At 39.2% G+C, this 27,081-nt stretch overlaps 1 protein-coding gene across 1 annotated transcript; it reads left to right on the top strand.

Annotated features, from left to right (window-relative positions):
- The first annotated feature begins 9,672 nt into the window (after window positions 1-9,672).
- On the top strand, window positions 9,673-25,531 carry LOC130042431 (olfactory receptor 5D13-like). The gene is made up of 2 exons (XM_056134606.1): window positions 9,673-9,753; window positions 24,572-25,531. The coding sequence occupies exons 1-2, from the start codon at window positions 9,673-9,675 to the stop codon at window positions 25,529-25,531; spliced, it is 1,041 nt and encodes a 346-aa protein (XP_055990581.1).
- The last annotated feature ends 1,550 nt before the right edge of the window (window positions 25,532-27,081 follow it).

Below are 27,081 nucleotides of genomic sequence, written 5' to 3'. Positions count from 1 at the left end.
GGTTTCTTCCAGTTTCTGGCTATTGTAAAGAGTGCTGCAATGAACAAACAAGTGCAGATGTCACTTCGACTATACATTTTTGCCTCTCTGGGATATATTCCCAGGAGTGGTATTGCTGGGTCAAATGGGAGATCAATTTCTAATTTTTTGAGAATCATCCATACTGTTTTCCAGAAGGGCTGAACCAGTCGACATTCCCACCAATGGTGAAGGAGTGTCCCTTTCTTGCCACATCCGCGCCAGCATCGGTTGCTTTTGTTCTTTTGAATGTGGGCCAGTTTCTGAGTTGTGAGATGGTACCTCATTGTGGTTTTGATCTGCATTTCCCTGATGATTAATGATGTAGAGCATTTTCTCATATGCTTTTTTGCCATTCGATTTCTTCTTTGAGAAAGTTTCTGTTCATTTCATTGCCCCATTTTTGGATGGGGTTGGATGTTTTCTTCTTGTGGAGTTTAACCAGTATTTTGTATATCCTGGATATCAACCCTTTGTCAGATGTGTATTCGGCGAATATCCTTTCCCATTCTGTAGACTGTCTTTGTATTTTGGTCACTGTTTCTTTGGAGGTGCAGAAGCTTCTTAGTTTAAGATAGTCCCATTTATCTATCTCTGTTTTCACTTGCTCGGCCAGTGGCATGGCATCTTTGAAGATAGCATTAGCTTCAATGTCATGGAGGGTTTTTCCAACTTTGTCTTCAATGTACCTTATGGTTTTTGGTCTGATGTTGAGATCTTTAATCCATTTTGATCTTACTTTTGTACGTGGTGTTAGGCAGAGTTCTGAGCCCATTTTTTTGCATGTAGCCGTCCAGTGATGCCAGCACAATTTGTTAAAGAGGCTTTCCTTACTCCACTTCACATTACTTGCACCTTTATCAAAGATTAGATGATCATATGATTGAGGGGAGATGTCAGTGTATTCTACCCTGTTCCATTGGTCTGCAGTTCTTCCTCAAAGGTTTCTTTAAATCAATGAACATTAGACAGAGTGGCATCTTGAACTCCCGAGAAACCTCAATGATCTTGGTTGTTGTGTGGATATGGTCCATGGTGCTGAATCCTTTATGGGACCCGGCTTGCTCGCACGGTTGTCCTTCATCTAGTGTTCTGCCAATCCTATTCAGGATGACTCGAGTGAACAGTTTGTAGATGACAGACAATAGGCAGATTGGGCGATAGTTGCCAATGCCGTGGATGTCTCCCTTCTTGTATAGTAGTACAGTCCTGCTGGTTTTCCATTGGGACGGAAACTTCCATTCAGACAGGTAGCGTGTGAAGAACCGAGCCAGTGTATTGATGAGTACTGATGGTAAGTTCTTCAGGTGTTCAGGTCTCACCTTGTCTGGGCCAGGGGCTCTTTGTTTCTTTACCGACTAGATGGTGTGTTGGATTTCGGAAGGAAGAACATTGGGAACGACATATCCATCCTGCGGAATTTGGTATGTGAGTAAGTAGACGTGGCTATTAAAGAGATCTGAGTAGAAGTCATGAATAATCTTCTCCATTGCCCTTCTGGAAGATGTGATAGATCCATCAGAATGTCGGAGGGCAGTCATATTGGTCTTGTAGTTGGTGAAGGACAGGCAGGCATTATGAATGCTTTTCCAGGTTTCTGCCGCATCTACAAGCACTGCTGCTCTTCTGTCTTTGAGGTCATCCTTGATCGCTTCTCTGCACTGTTTTGCCAGCTCGATCATTCGTTTGCGGTTGCCTGAGGCATGCACCAAGCCATGTTGGTGAATAAGTTCAAGAGTGTTCGAAGAAAGGTGTTTTTGTGTGTGTGTGTGTGTGTGTGTGTGTGTGTGTGTGTGTGTGATTATCTCTCTCTTGGCATTCCTCACACAATCACGGTGGTGCTGAACCATTAGATCGTATTCCTTGTCAATGTTGTCAATGACGGCATCTTCCCATGTTGCTGCAACAGAGCCAAAGAGCTCCCAGTTTGTGGTCGTTCTGGGAGTTCTCTTCTTAAACTTTGCATTCTTTTCTCCCTGCTCTGTGAATTAGAATTTTGCACAAAGGAGACGGTTGTCTGATCCCGTTTGGAATTTTGGGACAACAGCAACATCAATCAGGCAAAACCGCTAATTGAATATTAGTCGATTGCCTAGAGCAGGCCCCAGTAACGTCTCCTTCATCCTAGCCCTGAGATTATATTCAAGGCTCTTTAGAAGAATGAGACCCATCATTGTTACTGGTATTTGTCATATTGTGTATGCCACGGGGAGTTTGCCAGACTCTGCCGTGTGGGCAGGCTACATTCGGTAGCTTGTCAGTTTGTCCAAAGTAGGAATGAGATAATAAGATGTCATAATAAGATGTGCGTTCCCATCCTGTTCTCATCAACAGGATGAGAACACTATTCAGGTCTCCCAAAGCTGAATAGAAAGAGCTATGCTTGGAATATCACGTTTCACTCAAATGAGAGAAAAAATCCGGAGTTCCGACATCCATCGACGATCAAGAATCAGGGACGCTGTCTCATTTGCCAAGGTGTCAAAAATCAGATGGGCTGGTCACGTAATGAGATTTAAAGAGGACCGCTGGACTAGAGCTGTTACTGACTGGATTCCACAGGATGTCAAAAGACCACGTGGCCGCCCACCTACCAGATGGTCAGACTTCTTCGTCAAGATCATGAACGATCGGTTTGAGGCTCTTTATGTTCCCAGAACGAACAGATGCCATTGGGTTACACTAGCATGCGACAGGGACAAATGGCGACGTTACTGGGGCCCGCTCGAGCAAATCGACGACTAACGGGAAGTTAAGTGATTAAGTGATTAATAAGATGTGTGCGGAGAGTGGTCTCAGCATGGTGGTGGCTGGTCCTGGAGGTCTTTGACTGCCGGAGCCCTGGTCGGGGCAGGGAGGAAAGCTCAACCCGCTCCCCTCCAAGGGGCCCTGGTGAGGATAGCCAGGCGTGGGGGCAGGAGACTGCACTGTTCTCTTCCGGGAGCTGGTTTTTATAATCTCTGAGTCTTGGCCATTGATGGGATTACACGGCGCCAGGGGGGCAGTTGGTGGGTGTGACCGATTGGGGCTGAGCAATTGAATATGATGTGGTCTATTTCATTGTGGAACTGTCCACCGGGAGACTCCCATATCCAACTTTTAGATTCGGCCTTTTGGAACTGTGAGTTACCATGGATAGTCTTGTTTTGCAAGATGAACTCAGACAGTCTGTCACCCTGTTCTTTCCATTCTAGGCCATGGGTCCTGATGTGGAGTTCATTGGCTGATCTTCCTGGTCCTATCTTGGCTTTAAAATCACTGACAATGATCTTGTAGAAGGTGTGGTCTTCTTTGTAGAACTTTTCCAGCTCCTTGTAGAACTTCTCAATTTCTCCTTCACCGTAATTGAATGTTGGTGCATAGACAACAAAAATAAAAACTGCCAGCAGTGAGCCACATCTATTCAAGTTTAATCGTCCAATTCGGGTTGTTAGGCATTCGAATGAATCAAAGCTCATGGCTAAGTTCATGGTGACAAGGATACCGACACCACCTACGTCTCTTTTGTCACATGTTCTAAGGAACAGTTCTCCAGTTTCGAAAACGGCATGACATGATTGATGCCTTCTTGTCTAGGTCAGATGATGCCTTACTTGATCTTTCGTGCTTGTACCATCAGGTCCTCGATGAATGCATCAGATGCCAGTGTACGTGCATTGAAAGTACAGACGTTTTTGTCTTTCTTCATTTTGGCAGCCTTGTTCGCCCTTGAGATTTTATCAGCCTCTCCTTCCACATCCTTCTCAACTCTGCCGTATTCAGGGTCAGGGGAATGAGATCCATTTTTTTTTTTACTGGATTTGGCATATCAAATATACCACAGATAGCTTGCCAGGATCTGTCGTGTGGGTGGGATATTCAAGGTAGCCTGAAAACATAATAATAATAATAATAATAATAATAATAATATAATTACTCATTTTAGAGTAAAAAGGGAAGAGCCTACAATGGAGACAGATGTGGGATTAGAGTGCGGTGATGGGAGGGATAATGGGGACATTGGTGGTTGAAAATGCCCTCTGGTGGAGGGATGGGTGTTCAATCATTGTGTGACTGAAACTCAATCATGAAAGCTTTGTAACTGTATCTCACGGTGATTCAATTTAAAAAATTAAAAAATAGGATAAAAATAAAATCTATTAAAAATTTAAAAAACTTTCATGCTTTAACAATCTATTTTAAACTCTTTATTTACATTTTTCCTTTAAGTATTTCTAAGATTTAATCACACACTAAACTTGATGTGAAATACTAGTTAGTCAATGACATCTATTTCCTGGTTCAGCATTCAGAAAAGCTAGTATTTTCCCTTTTTTAACCATCCCCTGCTAAAAATAGCTGTTCACTATTAAAATTTTATGTGAGCACAAATTATGTTTTTAAATAATTTTGACTTGCTCTGGAAAGAAAGATGGTGGCCGCACGGGAGCCTTGTGGACAGCAGGTTTGAGCCGCGGCTGGGGGCGGCAGGGACCTCATGGGAAGGGGGGCGTAATGGGCCATCCTTCACGCCCGACCGAGGTCGCCAGCTGCCCCCCACGAGCGGCTCTCCGGCACGGCCACGACTCCAGAGCACAGAAACCACTCTCTTAACTATCTAACTTTTAATAGAAATTCTTCCAGGGTTAATAAGTAAAATAGCAGAAATCCAAAAGACATAATTTATTCTTAAACCAAGTTGTAGAAAGCAAATCATTTCACAACGCTGTTTCAGCATGTCTGATTTTGGGGGGGGGAGGGTCGTAAACTCTAAACAATAATTGTGCATCTTCTATCGAAACAATGTATCTAGTCAAAGTAGATAGAGTATTAACTAGAACTCATCTGCCTCACAGGAATTGGGAGGGGTGGGAGGTGCGGTTCTATTGGGGTTCGCAGTTAAAAATAAGTATTGGTAAAGGGAAATGTGTTTGATATTTACATGACTGAGACCTAAACCCGAAAGCTCTGTAACTTTTCCCACAGTGATTCAATAAAGAAATAAATTTAAAAACAAATAAATAAATAAATAATTTTGACTAAAAATTGGTGAAGCCTCTGTAATAGTTGTGCCAGAATGTCCAAACCTTTGAATCATTTGTGTGATATTTGTTTAAATATAGCATGTGAAAACTATATACGTACATATACCAAGATATTGTGCTCAGAGTCTGGTGAAAGGGTGTCTAATTGAGTCCAAATTTAACTCTATTTTAGTTTTCTTATGCAAGAAATTTCCAAAGAACTGAGTGAAGGTATAACAATCAATGGCTTGAAAGTAAGTTTACTTCATTTGAAAATGAAAGTTTACTTCATTTGAAAGATACATTTGCTCTGACTCAGTTTGCACTTTGCTTTTCACTACTTTTTGTGAATATTAATTGTTCCAGAATTCTTTTATGATCTTAAAATCTGTTTTATAAAACTTATGAATATATAAAAAGCCTTCCAGTAAAAATATTTTATCTCTTAAAACCACTATACTCTATCTTCAGTGAATAAGTTGAATAGTTACAAGACTAGACACAAAAACCAAAATTGTAGAAACATGTTCCACTAAAGATGGGAAATTTATGAACACAAAGTCATTGTTAAAAATTCTAACATTCCATTTTATTTTAGCACAATGATTTCCAGTTACTATATACATCTACACTCTTATCTGTATATATCTGCTTCATAACTCTATATTATTTTTAGTCACTTTAGTAATTGTAACATAATCAAATCAACTAGTTATTGATAATAGGATACCATTATTGATTCATTCACCGATTATCAAAACAGTTATTTTGGGGTCTCTAATGTTAGGGATAGGCAGAAAAGACAAATGTTATTTACAAGACATGTTAAATAAAATTAACTGTCAATAAATAAGTAACATGAATATAAATATATATATTGGGACCAGAGCAATAGTACCGTAGACACTTGCTTGTGACTAAGCCAGGTTCAATCCTTAGTATCCCATGTGGTTCCCTGAACATTGCCAGGAATAATTCCTTGAGTGTCTCAGAGAGACTGTCTGAGTTCATCATGTCGACCAAGACCATTCATGGTAACTCACAGTTCCAGAAGGCAGAATCTGAACGATGGACATGGGAGTCTCCCAGTGGACGATTCCACAACGAAATAGACCACATCATATTCAATCGACGGTTTTGCCTGACTGATGTCACTGTTGTCCCAAAATTTTCGAACGTGATCGGACCACCGTCTCCTTCGTGCAAAATTCTACTTCACAGAGCGGGGAGAAAGGGCTGCAAAGTTCAAAAAGACAACTCCCAGAATGACCACCAACTGGGAACTCTTTGGTACGATTGCGGCAACATGGGAAGATGCCATTGTTGACAACATTGACGAGGAATACGATCGAATGGTTCAGCACCTCCATGAATATGCGAGGAACACCAAGAGAGAGATAGCCACAAAAAATCACCTATCTTCGAAAACTCTTGAGCTAATTCGCCAGCGTGGTTTGGCGCATACCTCAGGCAACCGTAAGCTAACGTCCGAGCTCGCAAAGCAGTGTAGAGATGCGATCAAGGAAGACCTCAAAGAGAGAAGAGCGGAAGTACTGGTAGATGCGGCAGAAGCCGGGAAAAGTATTCGTAACGCCTGTCTGTCCTTCACCAACTAAAAGACCAAGATGACTGCCCTCTGACGTCCTGATGGATCCATCACATCCTCCAGAACGGCAATGGAGAAGATTATCCATGACTTCTACTAAAATCTCTTCGATAGCCATGTCCACTTGCCGACATGCCAAATTTCACAGGATGGATATGTCGTTCCCAACGTTCTCGCTTCTGAAATCCGACATGCCATTTCGTCAGTAAAGAAACAAACAGCACCCGGCCCAGACAAGGTCAGACCTGAACACCTGAAGAACCTGCCGTCAGTACTCATCAATACTCTGGCTCGGCTCTTCACTTGCTACTTGTCTGAATGCAAGGTTCCATCCCATGGGAAAACCAGCAGGACCATACTACTGTTCAAGAAGGAAGACATCCATGACATTGGCAACTATTGCCCGATCTGCCTATTGTCTGTCATCTACAAGTTATTCACTCGAGTCTTCCTAAATAGGATTGGCAGCACACTAGATGAAGGATAACCATGCGAGCAAGCCGGGTTCCGCAAAGGATTCAGCACCATCGACCATATCCACATGATAACCAAGCTCATTGAGGTTTCTCGGGAGTTCAAGATGCCGCTCTGTTTAACGTTCATTGATTTAAAGAAGGCCTTTGATTCTGTTGAGACGGAAGCGGTCATTGAAGCCCTAGCCAATCAGGGCATTCAAGCCCAATACATCAGGATCCTCCATGAGCTGTATTGCGGATTCACTACCAGGATCTCACCATTCTACAAAGAAGTGATCGTTGATGTCAAGAGAGGGGTGCGGCAGTGTGATACCATTTCACCGAAACTCTTCAGTGCCACCCTCGAGAACATCATGCGACGACTGGAATGGGAAGGAATGGGAGTGAAGATAGATGGTCGGCAACTACACCACCTCCGCTTTGCTGATGACATTGTTTTAATAACACCAAACATCAGCCAAGCGGCACAAATGCTGGCCGACTTTGACCATGAGCGTGGAAAGGTAGGACTACATCTGAATCTTACGAAGACAATGTTTATGAGAAACAGCCTCGTTCCTGACGCTCCATTCGCTCTCAACGGAATGACCATCTCCGAATGCAACAGCTATGTATACCTAGGTCGAGAGGTCAACATGACAAATGACCTGGCACCATGACAAATGAGCTGCGCAGGAGGAAGAGAGCGGCTTGGAACGCCTTCAAGAACGTCGAAGAAATAGCTAAGAGGACGAAGAACCTCCGGCTCCGGGCACATCTCTTTGATTCCACTGTTCTTCCTGCATTAACATATGCCTCAGAGACCTGGGCCCTACGCAAACAAGATGAGAATGCTATTCAGGTCTCCCAAAGAAGAATAGAAAGAGCTATGCTTGGAATATCACGTTTCACTCAAATGAGAGAACGAATCCGGAGTTCTGACATCCGTCGACGATCAAGGATCAGGGACGCTGTCTCATTTGCCAAGGTGTCGAAAATCAGATGGGCTGGTCACGTAATGAGATTTAAAGACGACCACTGGACTAGTGCTGTTACCGACTGGATTCAATGGAATGTCAAAAGACCGCGTGGCCACCCACCTACCAGATGGTCAGATTTCTTCGTCAAGATCATGAACGATCGGTTTGAGGCCCTTCATGTTCCCGGAGCGAACAGATGCCATTGGGCTACACTAGCACGCGACAGGGACAAATGGAGACGTTACTGGTGCCCGCTCGAGCAAATCGACGACTAACGGGAAGTTAAGTGATTAAGTGAATTCTTTGAGTGTGAATCAAGGAGTAACCCCTGAGCACTGCCAGGTATGCCCCCCAAAGTAAAACAAGATAAATACATATTTAAATATATTTAAAACTTATATATTAAAGATTTGGCAAAATATAAACAATTTTTTCTCATGGTAGGTTCATAAACTATTTTCCTTCCTAATTAAATTCACAATGTGTTCAAAATATATAACTTATTTTAATATATCATTACTCGTTGTTAATAGAAAATTTACTGAAAGCCTTGTGAAATAACATGAATCATTATTATTTTATCTGTAAAATAACTGTGGATAAGATATCAGTATAGTACATCAAGACACAGTAGTGCTAAGATATGAGAATATTGTGGAAATTTTATAATTTTCTCTTTTTAATATCCATTTAAAAGGTGCATGTTCAATGAAAAAAAATATTTGACAAATGTGCTTTCAAGTTCAAGCAAAAAGCTCTTTTAGTAGGAATTTATTTCTATATCTGGAGAGGATTTAGTAAATAATAAATCACCTAAGTGTTATCATGCTACGCAAACTAAGCCACTGTCATTGTCACTGTCAATGTCCTCCAATTGTTTGTGGATTTGCTTGAGTGGGTGCATTAACATTGTGAGACTAATTACTGTGTTTGGCATATTGTATACGTCACGGGTAGCTTGCCAGGCTTTGCCGTGCAGATGAGATATTCTCGGTAGCTTGCTGGGCTCTCTGAGAGGGGCGGAGGAATCGGACTCAGGCACGTTGGCTGCATGCAAGGCAAATGCCCTAAGCCAGGAGAAGAAAATCAAATACCAGATAAGACCATTCATATATGGTATATAAGAGTTAATGCTGAGGGTACACAGGATAGTACAGCAGGTAGGGCATTTGCCTTGCACTTGCATAAAGCTGACCCTGATTTGATTACCAACATTCATATGGTCTCCCAAGCACCACTCAGAGTAATCCTTGAGTGCAGAGCCAGGAGTAAAGTAAAGTAAGTAAAGGCCCTCCCATTGATCATCGATTTGCTCGAGCGGGCCCAGTAACGTCTCCATTGGAGACTTTGTTGTTACTGTGTTTGGCATATCGAATACGTCACGGGGAGCTTGCCAGGCTCTGCCGTGCGGGTGAGATACTCTCGGTAGCTTGCCGGGCTCTCCGAGAGGGGCGGAGGAATCGAACTCGGGTCGGCCATGTTGGCTGCGTGCAAGGCAAATGCCCTACCGCTGTGCTATTGCTCTGATATTGCTGGTGTGCCATCCCCCCAAGAAGTTAATGGAAAAATTAAGACAAAGTTAAACAGAAATAAATTATTAGACTGCATAAATGAAGTTAGCCAAAAAGGGGATTGTGTTGAAATTACGACAGACTGTGGTAGGAGGATATTTGTTCATGGTGCTGGATCTGGTATAGATAAAACCAGAATGAAAACATATGAGTGTATACATCTATAAATCTTAGTGGTAGTGCTTCAAATTCTAAAACACTCATTTCTTTTTGATAAATTAATATCTATCCACTCAGAAAACTAGATATGGAACTAAGATAAGTTCTGAGTAAATTGTGATAGTAGGTAGGTCAGTTAATAAAATATTTAGATTAACATTTGCATGGTTGCACAACAAATTTTCCAATTCCCACTTTGTTCACTTCCTACTGAGACACTTCCTACTTATTCAATAAAGATATATCTATAACATTCATTAAGTAAATAAGCAGATATTGTGCAGAAACATTATAGAAAATTTTCAAAGAGAAATCAGAACCCAGATTGATGAGAAAGTATTTAATTCACTAACTTCTACTGTTTCTATTTTTGCATTAACTCTCAATGAATCTTGATAAATTTTAAAACAGGTCTTCACAAGTCTCCATTATGGCAATAGAAATAATTTAGAATATTCATCTCCAACGTTGTGCCCCGTCTTCTTCCTCCCGCAGATCAGTCATTATTCGAATCTGGGACTTGGCTTTACCTGAGTACACGCCTCTGGCATCCTCTAGGACACTGGAACACTCACAATCCCTGAGCTTCCTTCTGTTCATCCCCAACACTGTGCCAGGTCTTAGTTTAAATAGTTTAAATCACTTCATTTCAGCTATTTTAGGAAAGAAGTATATTTAGAAACCCAGTTTGATATTGGAAGACATTGTGGTGAAAAGGCATAAGTGTATAGACTCATGTGACAATTTTTCTATTACATTTGTTACTGAAACAAATTTTTTGCAAACTATAGATCTCTTTAGGGCTAGAACAATAGCATAGCGGTAGGGCGTTTGCCTTACAAGCGGCCAACATGGCCCACCCGAGTTCGATTCCTCCGCCCCTCTCGAAGAGCCCGGCAAGCTACCGAGAGTATCTCGCCTGCATGGCAGAGCCTGGCAAGCTATCTGTGACGTATTCGATATGCCAAACAGAGTAACAACAAGTCTCATGAAGGAGATGTTACTGGGCCAGCTCGAGCAAATCAAGCTGAACAACGGGATGAACAACGGGAGGACCGTGACCGTGATAGATCTCTTTAATTCCCTCATTGTACATTATTAAATGTAAATACACTGAAAAGTAATTTTACATCTATTTTATTTAGTCACTGTGATTTGCTGGAGCGATAGCACAGCAGTAAGGCATTTGCCTTGCACGCAGCCAACATGGCCGACCCAAGTTCGATTCCTCCGCCCCTCTCGGAGAGCCCGGCAAGCTACCGAGAATATCTTGCCCACACGGCAGAGCCTGGCAAGCCACCCGTGATGTATTTGATATGCAAAACACAGTAACAACAAAATCTCACTGTGATTTGCAAATTTACTTTACGAATTTATATTGTGCTTCTCAGAAGTGGCAAAGACTGTCTCTAATGTGTCTTCATTCACTCTTCTCATAACTTATTCTTCTTAGTCTTATAAAACAGAACATTTTATTCCTTGTAGAACTCAATTTAATTCCCACTGAAATAATAGTTGATATTTTCATTATGAAAATATTATTTGATCCTAAGTATTTGCTGAAAAATATAGATATTGCCACATACATAGTTCCTTTTCAATATCAGTGTAATATAGCACAATAAAAGGTGTTTCAAATTATACTAAAAGTAAATAAAATAATTGATCTGTAGCTACTTAGAAATATCTAGTACTCGATGATAACAAAAAAATTAACTATGCTTCTTAACCTCACTTTACCACCATGTACTTTCCCATCAACCCATTTTATTTAATCTGTGACAGTCACATCTACTCAGATGCTGAAACCACTGAGACATAATTGTCTATTAGAGTCTCTTTATCCAGTTTTCTTTAAATATCTTACAGTGACTCTTGGAGTTTTTATCTCTAAACTTAAATTGTGTTCTAAAGTCTTTGCTTTGCAGTCCATCATTGGCATATAATTTCTTAAAGCTGTAATACCAAAGTAGAAAAACTTCCTAAATATATAAAGGTTATATAATTCACAAATCCCAGACTGATCTAAGTTAAATTTTATGTATGAAATCTATTGAGGAGCCATATAAGCAGAATAGTGTTCAAAGTTCTTGCCTCACATATGGCCAACCCAGATTTAACCCTCCCCTGAGCACTTCCCCTTGAGAAAATGAGCCAGAAGAAAACCCTGAGCACTGTTAGGCCCCAAAAGCAAACAAATCTGTTTACCTTGTCCCCAGAAATGTGAGATTGTCTTTCTGTTACATTTGTGACTGAAACAAAATCTTTACAAAATATAGAGCTGCTTAATTCCCTCTGTCACTGTCACTGTCCTCCCATTGTTCATCGATTTGCTTGAGCAGGCACAGTAACGTCTCCATCGTGAGACTTGTTGTTACTGTGTTTGGCATATTGAATAAGTCACAGGTAGCTTGCCAGGCTTTGCTGTGCAGGCGAGATACTCTTGGTAGCCTGCCAGGCTCTCTGAGAGGGTGGAGGAATCGAACTCGGCTGGGCTGGGCCAGCTGCGTCAAGGCAAATGCCCTACCGCTCTGCTATTGCTCCAGCCCCCCACCACTTAATCACTTAATCACTTAATCCCCGTTATTCATCGATTTACTCGAGCGGGTGCCAGTAACATCTCCATTCATACTGGTTGCGTGCTAGCATAGCCCAATGGTATCTATTCATTCTAGGAACATGCAGAGCCTCAAACCGATCATTCAGGGTCTTGACGAAGAAGTCTGACCATCTTGTAGGTGGGCATCCACGTGATCTTTTGATGTCCCGTGGAATCCAATCAGTAATGGCTCTAGTCCAGCGGTTGTCTGTAAACCTCATTACGTGTCCAGCCCATCTGATTTTTGATGCCTTGGCAAATGAGACAGCATCCCTGATTCTTGAGTGTTGACGAAGATCAGAACTCCGGATTCTATCTCTCACTTGAGTGAATCGGGATATTCCAAGCATAGCTCTTTCGATTCCTCTTTGAGAGACCCGAATAGCGTTCTCATCCTGTTTTCGTAGGGTCCAGGTCTCTGAGGCATATGTTAATGCAGGAAGAAGAGTGGAATCAAAGAGATGTGCTCGGAGTTGGAGATTCTTTGTCCTTTTAGTTATTTCTTCAACGCTCTTGAAGGCATTCCAAGCCACTCTCTTCCTCCTGCGCAACTCGGGTGCCAAGTCATTCATCATGTTGATTTCTCGACCTAGGTATATATAACTGTTGCATTCGGAGATGGTGGTTCTGTTGAGAGCGAATGGAGCGTCAGGAACAAGGCTGTTTCTCATAAACATTGTCTTCATAAGATTCAGCTGTAGTCCGACCTTTCCACATTCACAGTAAAAGTTGTTCAGCATTTGTGCCGCTTGGCTGATGTTTGGTGTTATTAAAACAATGTCATCAGCAAAGCGGAGGTGGTGTAGTTGCCAACCATCTATCTTCACTCCCATGCTTTCCCATTCCAGTCGGCACATGATGTTCTCGAGGGTGGCACTGAAGAGTTTTGGTGAAATGGTATCACCCTGCCGAACCCCTCTCTTGATATGGATGATTACTTCTTTGTAGAATGCTGAGATCCTGGTAGTGAATCCGCAATACAGCTCACGAAGGATCCTGATGTATTGGGCTTGAATGCCCTGATTGGCGAGCGCTTCAATGACTGCTTCCATCTCAACAGAATCAAAGGCCTTCTTTAAATCAATGAACGTTAGACAGAGTAGCATCTTGAATTCTCGAGAAACCTCAATGAGCTTAGTAATCGTGTGGATATGGTCGATGGTACTGAATCCTTTTCGGAATCCGGCTTGTTCACATGGTTGTCCTTCATCTAGTGTTCTGCTAATCCTATTCAGGATGACTCGAGTGAACAGTTTGTAGATGACAGACAATAGGCAGATTGGGCGATAGTTGCCAATGTTGTGGATGTCCCCCTTCTTTTATAGTAGTACAGTCCTGCTGGTTTTCCACTGGGACGGAACCTTGCATTCAGACAGGTAGCGTGCGAAGAGCTGATCCAGTGTATTGATGAGTACCCCCACCACATTGTACATTATTAAGTGTAAATATACTGAAAAGTAATTTTACATTCATTTTATTTAGTCACTGTGATTTACAAAGCCTCTAAAACAGAACTTGTTTCAACTCATAGCTATTTCCCAAGGTCAGCACCCCTGCGCCAAAAGTACAAGCTCTCTTTACTGTCTTTATACTAACATTTCATTTCTAAGGGAATTCATACATAAAAATTACCAGTATCACACCAATTAAATATCAACTCTTTGACCAATACCTCACAGAGTAATACCAAAAGAATGTTTTTTAATCAATGTATTCCCATTTCTATGGAATTCATTTCCAAATTATACCTCTCAAAAATATGGTATAATACTCCCTTTTTGAAAAAACATTTTCTCGTCTCAAGATTTTTGTGAATACTGTGCAAGCGATAGCACAGCAGGTAGGGCGTTCGCCTTACACGCAGCCAACATGGCTGACCCGAGTTCAATTTCTCCGCCCCTCTCGGAGAGCCCGGCAAGCTACCGAGAGTATTCAATATGCCAGACACAGTAACAACAAAGTCTCCAATGGAGACGTTACTGGGCCCGCTCGAGCAAATCAACGATCAGCGGGAGGGCCTTTACCTTTACCTTTTACTGTGCAACATATATTACATATGTCTCATTTCTATAAAAGAATAATTGTGACTCTTTGAAGTAAAATTGCAAATATTTATAGTTTGATAACTTTTATATAATTTCATATATTATGGTTGAAATGTTCCAATTTACTCAACAGTAATATCCACGATTACAGTGGATATTTGAATAAATTCAATCTTGACATGTCTATTACCATGCTATATTTGAATATTTTATAATAATTTTATATCTAGAAGTATAATTCATTTACAGAGCTCCAAATGCTTCCAAAGGATTAAATTAATTTGTACATTATTAAAACAATGTATTAAAGTTCTAAATTTATGCCCAATTTTACACCAATGTTCAGTATTAACATACTATAATTTTTGGTAAACAAATCTCTTTATATATATCACTAATATCTGTTTTCTTCCATACGGAATAGTTAATTTGAACTAATAAGTAGAAAATAAATGTTTATCTTAGACACACTTTAATACATCTATATTTTTTCTTATTAAGCTGCTTTCTTTGAGTTTCATCACACTTTATTTAATTAATCCTTCTCTATTTGAGCTTTTATTTTTAGCATGCATTTGTAATACATTTGCTTGTCATATAGCCTTGAATTAAACATTTTGACTTGATTTATCATCATTGTGTCTCTTGATAAAGAATAATTCTGATCATAACAAAGTAAAATATGATATTTTGTAAAATTTTATCCATTATTAAGGATATAGTTATGATGCCTCTATATTTGGGCTGGAGCGGTGGTGCAGCCGTAGGGTGTTCGCCTTGCATGCAGTCAGCCTGGCTGAGCTGGGTTTGATTCCTCCACCCCTCTTGGAGAGCCCGGCAAGCTACTTAGAGTATCTCGCCCACATGACAAAGCCTGGCAAGCTACCCATGACATATTCAATATGCCAAATACAGTAACAACAAGTCTCAAAATGGAGACGTTACTGGTGCATGCTCGAGCAAATCGATGAACAATGGGAGGACAGTGCTACAGTGCTACAGTGTCTCTATATTTGTATTTATTAAAGTTTGTTATCATTTATACTTTTATCATGACTTATGTAAAGTTCACTTTTCTGGATGGTATGAGGTTTGAGTCTTTAAGATTGTTTTACTTGCTGAAATTACTTATGCTGTCTTCATCTTTGCCATGCATTTCTGTGGGCAAAGAGAGAATACTTCAATGCAGAATGTATGTTTTAAAAGTAGCATCAGTGTTGAAGCTTTAAATATACATTGTAGTTTTCTCTATTCCTCAAGCTTATATAATCAACCTAGAGAAGAAGATGCTATGAATGTGTTCTTTTCATCGAGGTCCTGTAATAAAAAAAAACTGGGAAAACCAAGTCATACTTAGTCAAACGCAAAACATCAGGGTTATAATCACCAACAGTTTTATTGTTAGGTCATTTTATCTAGATACATGGAGGTCTGAAAAAATCTTTTAATTTAAAATAATTTACTCCCATACTCACTTTTCTGTAATACCCATATTATCATATGGGTATGATGTCTCCAAAACATGTCTTTATATACAAAATTGTTAACTATGTCAATAATGACTGCTTTGAGAAATTCAATAATCAATGTCTTGAATGTAAGATTATTTAGTTTCAAAGATATAGAACTTACTTGCATTGGCTCTGACTCAGGGTGAGGAATTAGGAATTATTTGCTTCCCAGTACAGTTTAGTGAACAGTGACTGTCCCACATTTCTTTCTTTATCTTAAGACCAGTTAACTACATCTCCTACAAAAACATATTACAAAGGCAAATATTTTTACGTAAAAATATTCAAAGTTTCATGAAGCAACAGTACTTTACTTCCGGAACATATTGAATATTTATAGTGTGTAATCACCAGACAACTAGGAATTTTGTGCCTCTCTCTTGCCACCTGCATTGACTGGTCTTGTGCTCCTTTCCCATCCAGGACGGGCGATGCCATTGGTGAATGAAGGAGAAAACAAGGGCTAGTATAGTTGGTAAATCAGTTGCCGTTTTTTCCATTCTTTCCACATGCATGTTCCAATCTCACTAAGCTCCCCATTCCAGTCTCTTACTGCCCCTCATTCCCGTCTCCTCCTGTCTACCTTGTTCATCTCTCCATGCTCCGACCTCGCCACCTTGGTCTAGCTCTCATCTCTTTCAACCTCCTAGCACTGAGGATAGCAACCACACCTAGGTCTGGTAGCATAATCAACATATCAAAGCCCTTCTTGATCTCTTGCAGGCAGGAAATCCAGCTCAAGGGCAAAATACCACCTAGGGTTTTTTTCTCCTTTCCTTAGTCCAATAACCATGTAAACATTCATCTTAATTCTAATTCTTAGGTAAGGTAAGGTAAAGGCCCTCCCGTTGATCGTCGATTTGCTCGAGCGGGCCCAGTAACGTCTCCATTGGAGACTTTGTTGTTACTGTGTTTGGCATATCGAATACTCTCGGTAACTTGCCGGGCTCTCCGAGAGGGGCGGAGGAATCGAACTCGGGTCGGCCATGTTGGCCACGTGTAAGGCGAACGCCCTACCTGCTGCAGTTATTTTATATGGACACAGTAAGAGAAACATTAAGCTTATAGGGTGGCTCTTCTAGGGACATCTCACTATAGATCTCAGACTACAGTGTTCAAGCTATATTTGTTGATTCGTCAATTGCCTCGAGCAGGCCCCAGTAAAGTCTCCTTCGTCCTAGCCCTGAGATTTTTTTAAAAAGTGCCATATTAAAGGCTCTTTCAGAGTTAGGAGAATGAGACCCTTCATTGTTACTGGTATTTGACATATTGGGTATGCCACGGGGAGTTTGCCAGACTCTGCCGTATGCTAGATTAATCTTTCCTAAACCTTGTAGGGTCCTAATCCAGTTGTTACTTTTTGGATCATAACAAAATTTGTCCATGACCATGATCTTAACTTAGAGTTTACTATTTTGGCGCTTTGACCTGGCCCATTTCGATACCAGGGTAGTTCACAGCTTGCCCAGGGTCCATCCAGTCCCTCATCAGGACATTGATCTTGGGGTGCTGGGAACTAAAGGCAACTGAGGTTTAAGTCGAGGAAACAGATGCCCAGGAGTGAATATTATTTGGAGACAATTAACTCCCTAGTTACAAAAGCATAGCATTAACTATCTTCCTGTGTCTATACAAAAAAGGGACATTGCTCTGAATTAACTACGCAAAAGACATAAGAAGGGAAAGGTAATATTTGCAAGTTAACAAAGTCTGATTGGGAGATAAAAGTGATTGATTGGTTGGGGAAGCAGAGCACAAAGAAAGACGTTACAAATAAACACAGAGGAATGGGAGTACCTTGGGAACTCTGTGAATATGTGCAACCCATGAAACCTAAGATCCCTGTTGGCAAGGCAGAAAGGACAATCCAACTTTATCCTACATATGGAACTCACAAACAAAAGTTGCGGAAATATAGTTTACCAAAAATATAGTATAAAATATATATGGCTGCTAAGTGATGGTGAATAATTTGCCACCATCATTAATAACCTCTGTCTTTTTCTTAAATAAATTATGCTCCTGCAAAGTGCTTTTCAAAATAGCAGGCAAATTGATCAGTGTAAATTTATTAGAAAAGAAGAAACCTCAGTCACAGTTATATGATTATACCTTCTTATCACCATCTCCTTGGTAATAAGATTTGGTTATAAAATAATAATTTCCATTTTTTCTGCCAGTAAATGCTGCCCTCTACCAATAGTTTTTTATTTATAAAGATTATAAATCCACATTAATTTTAGTCATTCTTGTAAGTCCATGAAGTGCTTGATTTCCTCCCTTCCTTTCTTTCTTTTCTTCCTCCTTCCTTCCTTCCTTCCTTCCTTCCTTCCTTCCTTCCTTCCTTCCTTGCTTGCTTTCTTTCTTTCTTTCTTTCTTTCTTTCTTTCTTTCTTTCTTTCTTTCTTTCTTTCTTCTTCTCCCTCTCTCTCTTTCTTTCTCTTTGGGTCACACCTGGCAGTGTTCATGAGTTACTCTTAGATCTCTACTCAGGATTACTGCTGGTGATGTCTGGGGTACCATATGAGAGCTAAGAATTCAACCCAGTTCTTTTAAATTCAAGTCAAACACTCTACCTGATTTACTATCTCTCCAGCCCCACTTTCTTTTTTATTCTGATGGGTGGGTGTGCTCAGGGTTTACTCCTGGTTCGGTTCTCAGGGATCCTAATTGGCAGTGCTCTGGGGACCATATATAGTACAAAGCATTCAGCCCAGTTAGACAGCATGAGAGGCAAATGTTCTAACCCCGAATGCCTCTTTGGCTCATGTTTCCGCAATTACATTGTGCAAAGTTCAAAATTGTTTTCAGATCATTAGGCAAATGCTCCCTGAGGGTGAAATTGAGACTCTAACATTTATATGGTAATAATAATACAAATTTGTATTGAAAGACTGTGGAAAAAGCAAGAAACTGCATTAAAAGACATTTCATTCTCAGCATTACCCACCAGGCGAAACGTTTTTTTCTGTTGATTTTGCATTAGGTTGCTTTTGTTGTTTTGGGGCCACACCCAGCAGTGTTTAGTCCCTACTCCTGGTTCTGTGCCCAGGGATCACTTCTGGGAAACAACATATACCATCAGTGGTTACTTTTGTTTTTGATTTTAAGATACTTATTTTTCTTCTGTTCATTTACGTAGCACTGTAGTACCATCCTCCAGTTGTTCATCAATTTGCTCAAGCGGGCACCAGTAATGTCTCCATTGTGAGACTTCTTGTTAATGCTTTTGTTATATTGAATACACCACGGGGAGCTTGCCAGGTTCTGCAGTGAGGGCGGAGTACTCTCGGTAGCTTGCCGGGCTCTCAGAGAGGGACAGAAGAATCAGCAAGGTTGGAGGTATCGGCCAAGTCAGCAAGGTTGGCCATGCAGAAGGTAAATGCTCTATCCACCGTGCTTCATTTATGTATTTTGAAAAATTTACTTAGAAAATATAGGTAAATTAAAATATAGGTAAATTTAAAAATAATCCAATATTTCCAAAGAGTTTAATGAATTCTATTTAAAGATGATATTATTTTCCAAACTTTGGAAAAAAATTGCATATGGCAAAGTACTAAATAGATTACCTCATTAATTCTTTGTGTCATCTCTAAGGAAATATTTCCACACTATTCTCTAGGGTTTATATCCCTAAAGTCTTGGTGGCACATAGGTGTGTCACAAATTGGTGTTAGCTATCAGATATTTGGTCTCTCTTCATTTCTACCATCTCAATATATATTTAAATCTTTGAAAGAAAATTTTGCTTTCCTTTGCACTTAATCTTGCTTAGATACTTATTGAAATTTTAGATATTTATTGAAGTTAAGTACTCAGCAAGAAATTTTCTGGACTTCAATCATCTTAGCACAGAGCTCCCATAAATGACTCAGTTAAATTCTTCTATAGTCAGGTAAGCAGATTCATTTATTATTGTTTTTCACTATGTAAAGAATCATTTTCAAATTATCTTTGCAGGAGACAAAAGCATATTTACATCTAACTAACATAGCATCTATATATGTCACCTAAAATATTGCCTTTTCTTCTCATGACTATTATTGAAAATCAGTTACCTTATCACTGGGAAATTTTCCATTGTTTCTTGATCACAGTGTTACCTTATATTTAATTTAATATTTTGGTTTGGAGGCCACACCTAGAGGTGCTCAGGACATACTCTTGGTTCTGGGCACAGGGAGTGTTTCTGTATAGGGAGCAAATGCTGGGTTCAAACCCAGATTGTACAATCACTCCCACCCCACAGTTTTCCTTTTTATCTCCTTACACACATGCAGACCTTAATAACAATAAAAGTGGTACATATTGTTACATATCATACAGTGTATAATATATTTTACTATATATTATGAAATATATTTTCAGAATAATTATATAAAGATAATTAAAATGAAACACCTGTGTCACAAGTTTAAGGGTTCTATAATACGCATAACTTTTTGAATACATAATGGAGACAATATTATATCTGTGATGGTGCTACTGAATCACAAAAAAAAGTAAAGTAAAGGCACTCCCGTTGATCGTCGATTTGCTCGAGCGGGCCCAGTAACGTCTCCATTGGAGACTAATCACAAAATATTATTCAAAATATCTTTCTTCTCTAAGTTACCTAAACCTGGTTGTCATTCCCTGAAGCTTAGTGGTAAACTCTGAATTTCATCAAGTCTGTTTGTATAGAGTGAAAGAAGTATGCTTGAGGGAAACGTGTGCGTTTGAATCATTTAAGTTGTATTTAACCTATGTAATAATGATTCTGGCTTGTCAAATTTTTCTGAATTACCCTAGGGAATAAGCAACAGATTTTGAAAAGTGTGAAAAAATATTATGGTCATGGAATTTACACTCAAAGATGTTATTTAAAAATTTAAAATATATTGATAAAATACTAATAATAATGATAGAAAATAATCATAGTGCCAAAACATAAGTATTGAAAATATAATAGTTGAAGAAAGTACTTAGATATTTGGATGATATTATTATATATGTTCATGTGGAGTAACATGCAATTGTTGTTGATTTTTTTCTGCTTTTTTGGATCACATCCGGCAATGCACAGGGGTTTTCCTGGCTCTGCACTCAGAAACTACTCCTGGCGGTGATAGGGGACCATATTGGATGCTGGGAATCAAACCTGGGTTGGTCGTGTGCAAGGCAAACGCCCTACCTGCTGTGCTATAGCTCCAGCCCCTAACATGTAATTTTTAATACAGTACTGGAAGATCAAGTCACAATTGACTGGCAATTTTACAGTTTAATTTTTACTCATAATAAGGTCTATAATTTTTTATAGAACTTTATGTAGAACATAATTTTTGTTATACCTAGTATATCTTAGATTTTAGTAAAAATTTGGTATCATGCTAGAACAGTTGATTATAGTCAACTGTTATAACAAATAATGGTTATAATGGAAGAAGAAAATGAAGTTAGACATTGTTTTCATCTATCACTATTACTATCACTATCATCCCTGTTGTTCATTGATTTGCTCAAGCGGGCACCAGCAACGTCTCTATTCATCCCTGTCACATGCCAGTGTAGCCCGATTGCATATTGGGTGGTCTTTCAGGGTCAGGGGAATGAGGACCATCATCGTTACTGTTTTTGGCATATCAAGTATGCCACAGGTAGCTTGCCAGGTTCTGCTGTGCGGGTGGGATACTCTCGGTAGCTTGCTAGGCACTCTGAGAGGGATGTAGGCTTTGGGGGCAACCTCTAACCATCTTTACAGGTGTTCCCAGTCAGGTATATATGCGGGCAGGATACTCTCAGTAGCCTTCCAGGTACTCTGAGAGCAAAAACTAGACAATAAAAGATCGTGCAGCCACAAATGCAGTCACACTTCCTGGGCTTGGTTTTATAGTCTCTGGATCTTGATTGTTGATGGGGTTATATGGCAGTTGGTGGGTGTAACCGTCTAGCTACTAGAAGATGGGGGATCTTGGTGGAGGAGGCCCAGTCCTGATACAAGCAGGCTTGGAGATCTCAGCCTCGGGTCCTGCAGACCTGGGTTCCTCTGTCAATTCCTTCATGCGTGAGGCTCTTTTGAGCGTGTGGAGAGTGGTCTTAGCTTGGCTGTGGCTGGGTCCAGGAGGTCTTCAACTGCTGGGGCTCTGCTCGGGGCAGAGTGGGAAACTCAACCCGCCCCTCAGGGTCTGGATGAGGACAGCCAGGCACAGTGGCAGGAGACTCTGCATTGTTCTCTTCTAGGAGCTTGTTTTATAGTCTCTGGATCTTGGTCGTTGATAGGGTTTCATTTATCAGGCTATTTAAAAGTAATCAAATTCATTCTTTTCATCAACTGTTCTCTTATTTTATGTACTCCAAGTGCTGATTTCCCTCAAGGTATCCAGGCATCCCATATGGTCCCACAAGTACTTCCCGAACTATTTCTGAGTTTATCACCGGGACTAACTCTTGAGCATCACTGGGCTTGATCCAAAACAAAAACAAAACTATACAAACAAACAATCAAACAAACAAAAAAAGATTTCAAGGTGACATTAACAACATGGTTTGGATTTAGCAGACTAGTCTCATTCCTGTCACATAAATTAATCTTTACCCTAATCCATGACTCAAATTTTCCTACTCACATATTCACATACTCTTTGTTTGGAGGTTGGCATTAATTCCACCTGTTGATCAAGGCTTTCCATAATGGTACACTATTAGGATTCCACTGAGATATTCAATAGTTCTCACATTCTACCTGGAGATATAATCAGATTCCATGGTTTAAGAATTCAGTCCTAGAAGACTATCTCTGCACAATCTAGATCTACTTCACGTGGTACACATTGTTATCTTTATTTTTTATAAAACTTTTATAGGTAAGAGGCTTCAAAGAGCAATGTTGGTCCTAATACAATTCCTTCAGTTTAAAAAAAATAGCTTAGGACGCTTTACTTAATGCATTGTAGTTTGTCATTAAGGGATACATCCCATAACTAGACAGATAATTGTGTGTATATATATATATATATATATATATGTATATATATTTTTTTTCAAAGAAAGAAGGCTTAAAGCTCTCCACCTTCAACATGCATCACCCTTTTCCTTTCCTACACCTCCACATGTACAACTACATAGAAATTACCAAACATCATTTGGGTTATTATGGATTCTTACTTCTAGGCATAAAGGATGAAAACATTGACTAGAGAAAATTGATTCAGCCTTTGGTATTTTTCTCTCTCAGGGGTTCAGGGCTTACAGAAATTTCCCCCACTCAAATTACAGTACTGGCTTCTCTGGCAACCAGCCCCCATCCATAGGTGGTTACCAAAGTTGCTTCATGAGAATACAAAAATAGTCCCTTTGTTTTTTCTTTTTTCTTTTTATTTATTCATTTTATTTTGTGATTACACCTGGTGATACTCCAGGCTTGACACTCAAGAATTACTTCTGGCAGTGCTCAGGGACTATATGGGGTGCTGGGGATTGAAACTGTCAGCTGAGTGCAAGGCAAAACCCCAGCCTGCTAAACTATCCATCTACGCCCCTTCTTTTCTTATCATTAGAAAATTAAAACCGTTTTTTAGGATTTGTGGCAAAAATAAGAATGAATATACATTTACTCTATTATCATAATAATATGCCCACACATTAATTTCTTCAGAAAGAGCTATTAATTACCCATTACATAATATTATATCATTTTTGCTTTCAGGAATAATATATTGCTAAATAAAAGATTAAAAATAAAATGAAAACAATAATATAAATTTGCAACTAAAACGTTTTGTTGCTCACAAATGCGATTGTTATTTATGGATGAAATATTGCTTAATAATTACTTGATAATATCAGAGCATTATTATCACCTTATTGTGAAAAAAGAGATGAGAGCAAAAAACATAAAATCTTGAAGTGATTAAGAAAATTATAAAAATATCATGAAAATAAATTTTTAACCTATAAATCATAGATGATGCAAAAAATAAATAAATATTACACTAAATTTTCATTGTAGTACATCAAGAAATAATAACAAGCATAGAGTTACAAGAATTATGAGATGGACCATCTGATGATGAGGTATGAAAAAAGTTTCAAGATATTAAATACTGAGCATGAAAGTATTGCATTTATTTTCACAGTATGTTTCTCTTTTAAATACCTGCTATAATAATGCAGCAGTAGCAGAAAATAGATTCATAAATATTTTTGAATTTATGTAAATCCGGGAATAATTATTATATAAAAATATAATAATAAATGTATGGATGTATGAAAAGAACAAAACAAAATATTACATATTGCTTTCAAGACATATATAAATAATTTCAAGACATATAAATAATTCTATCAAAATGTTGTACTTGTCACTTTCATGAATCTTTCCTGTGTCTCAGTAAGTAGTGTGTCAGATTATTTGAATTATATAATCTCCAATTGGATATTTGCTGTTTCTCTCTCAAATGCTCTACATTATATTCAGTTCTACCACCATGCATTTCTACTTACTCTAAATTGTGATAGTAATCAATTCTATCTTCTTTACATACTTTTTCCACAAAATTCTTACTGGAGCAAAGTTAAATAATCAACATTTCCACACTTTAACATCTCTATTGCAAATTGTACTTCTGAATTTTCTCACCCAAGTTTTCTCTCATTCACAGGATCCCTGACAACCAAAGTGCTGAAGCTACTTTCATTCTTTTGGGCTTCTCAGAATATCCAGACCTGCAGGTTCCCCTGTTCCTGATATTCTTAACCATCTACATCATCACTGTCCTAGGAAATCTGGGCATGATTTTCATTATCAAGATCAATCCCAAACTCCACACCCCGATGTACTTCTTCCTCAGCCATTTATCCTTTGTTGACTTCTGCTACTCTACAGTCGTTACACCCAAACTACTAGAGAACTTGGTTGTGGATGACAGAACCATCACCTTCACAGAATGCATTTCCCAGTTCCTCTTTGCATGCATATTTGTGGTGACAGATGTATACTTGCTGGCTGTGATGGCCTACGATCGATTTGTGGCCGTTTGTAATCCTCTGGTCTACACAACGGCGATGTCCCAGAAGCTCTGTGCCATATTGGTGGGTGCATCATATTCTTGGGCTACAATTGGTACCCTGACTATCACTTACTTTCTAGTAAATTTATCTTACAAAGGAAAAAATATCATAAGGAACTTTTTCTGTGAATATGCTGCCATCCTCTCTGTTTCTTATTCTGATCCCTACATTATCCAGGAGATCACTATCATATACGCTCTCTTCAATGAAGTAACAAGTCTGACGATCATTGCTATTTCCTATGCCTTTATAATTTTCACAGTCATGAAGATGTCTTCTACTGGGGGGAGGCAGAAAGCCTTCTCCACCTGTGCTTCCCATATCATGGTCATTACCATCTTCCATGGGACCATACTTTTTCTCTACTGTGTTCCTAACTCCAAAAATTCATGGCTCCTGGTCAAGGTGGGCTCTGTCTTTTACACAGTGGTTATCCCCATGCTCAACCCACTGATCTATAGTCTTAGGAACAAAGATGTGAAAGAAACTGTCAGAAAGTTTTTCTGTACTAAATTGTGCTGTGATAAAATGTAAAGTTAGAAATATATTTCTTTTTGAAGAAATTTTTAAGAGTTGTTCAATAGAAAATTAGTATACCACAATACTGAAATCTTGACCTTATATATTTATTTGTTCTCATAATTAATGCATTTTAAGATTTTAAATATCATTCGGGATAAATACTGCATGACTGAAAGATTTTAATTTATAACCTGTAATACAAAGATTTTTTTCTACTTGTATCACTTAACAGCTATATTCAAGGCATTTAAAATATGAGAATTTTGAGAGGATATGTAATGTATAGTTCTATTTTCAAATTTAAGAGTAGCATAGAGAACTGATTAATCTAAATTCTTAAATATTTGCAAAATATTCTATTTAATTCAATAGTATCCATCATTAGTCTGTAAACAAAAATAAGAAGAATATATTTCCTTAAAGATTTCAATACAGACATTGTTAAATAGAAAATGGCAGCATGGCCAAACATTCAATGCATTTTTTTCTATTAATTTGACCTAGAAAATTAAATTTAGAAAAATATCACTCTAGTTCTTATCTTCATGGCTTTTTGTATAATAATTGTGATTTGCTTATTAATTAGAAAATTATAGTGATTTTAGGTTACTTTTCAGGGTCAGGTGAATGAGACCAGTTGTAGTTACTGGTTTTGGCATATCGAATACACAGCGGATAGCTTGCCAGGCTCTTCCGTGCGGGCGGAATACTCTCGGTAGCTTGCCAGTCTTTGTCAAGGTCATGAACGATCGGTTTGAGGCCCTCCATGTTCCCGGAGCGAAGAGATGCCATTGGGCTACACTAGCACGCGACAGGGACAAATGGAGACGTTACTGGCGCCCGCTCGAGCAAATCGACGACTAACGGGAAGTTAAGTGATTAAGTGATTAAGGTTACTTTTAAGTTGAAATAAGTAATATGTATCACTCTATCACTGTCCTCCCATTGTTTATCAATTTGCTCTAGTGGGCCCAGTAATGTCTCCATCATGAGACTTGTTACTGTGTTTGGCATATCGAATATGTCACGGGTAGCTTGCCAGGCTTTACCTTGTGGGTGAGATACTATCGGTAGCTTGCTGGGCTCTCTGAGAGGGGCAGAGGAATAGAACTCGGGCCGGCCATGTTGGTGCATTCAAGGCAAACGCTCTACCCACTGTGCTGTGGCTCCAGCCCAAGTAATAATGTGAAATCAAAATATCTTTAGTCATTTTACTCCATGATCATTTACTGTAATGATTGTATATGGACCTTGAGATGATAGGCAGGTCTTACTCAGACCAGTTATTTCTGGTAGTGGAAAACAAAATATTTTGAATCAATGTTTTGACTTTGATATTTTTTGGTGATACTTGCTGCATTACCTTGTCTTCAAGATTGAGCCAGTAAGATTAGTTTGACTTTCTATTTACATTCCTTTGTGTATAGAGAGAAAGTCATCAGCATATAAACAATATGAAATAATAATATTCCTAGTCAGTGATTAGTGGTACAAAATGAAGTGAAGAATTATTCTCAAAATCTACTACAGCTTGAACACAACACTTTGATTCATGGAGCACC

Source organism: Sorex fumeus, unplaced genomic scaffold, assembly GCF_029834395.1.
Source record: "Sorex fumeus unplaced genomic scaffold, SorFum_2.1 ptg000007l, whole genome shotgun sequence".
Lineage (NCBI taxonomy): Eukaryota > Metazoa > Chordata > Mammalia > Eulipotyphla > Soricidae > Sorex > Sorex fumeus.
The sequence above is the reverse complement of the archived record's forward strand: the minus strand, read 5'-3'. Positions and strand labels throughout refer to the sequence as shown.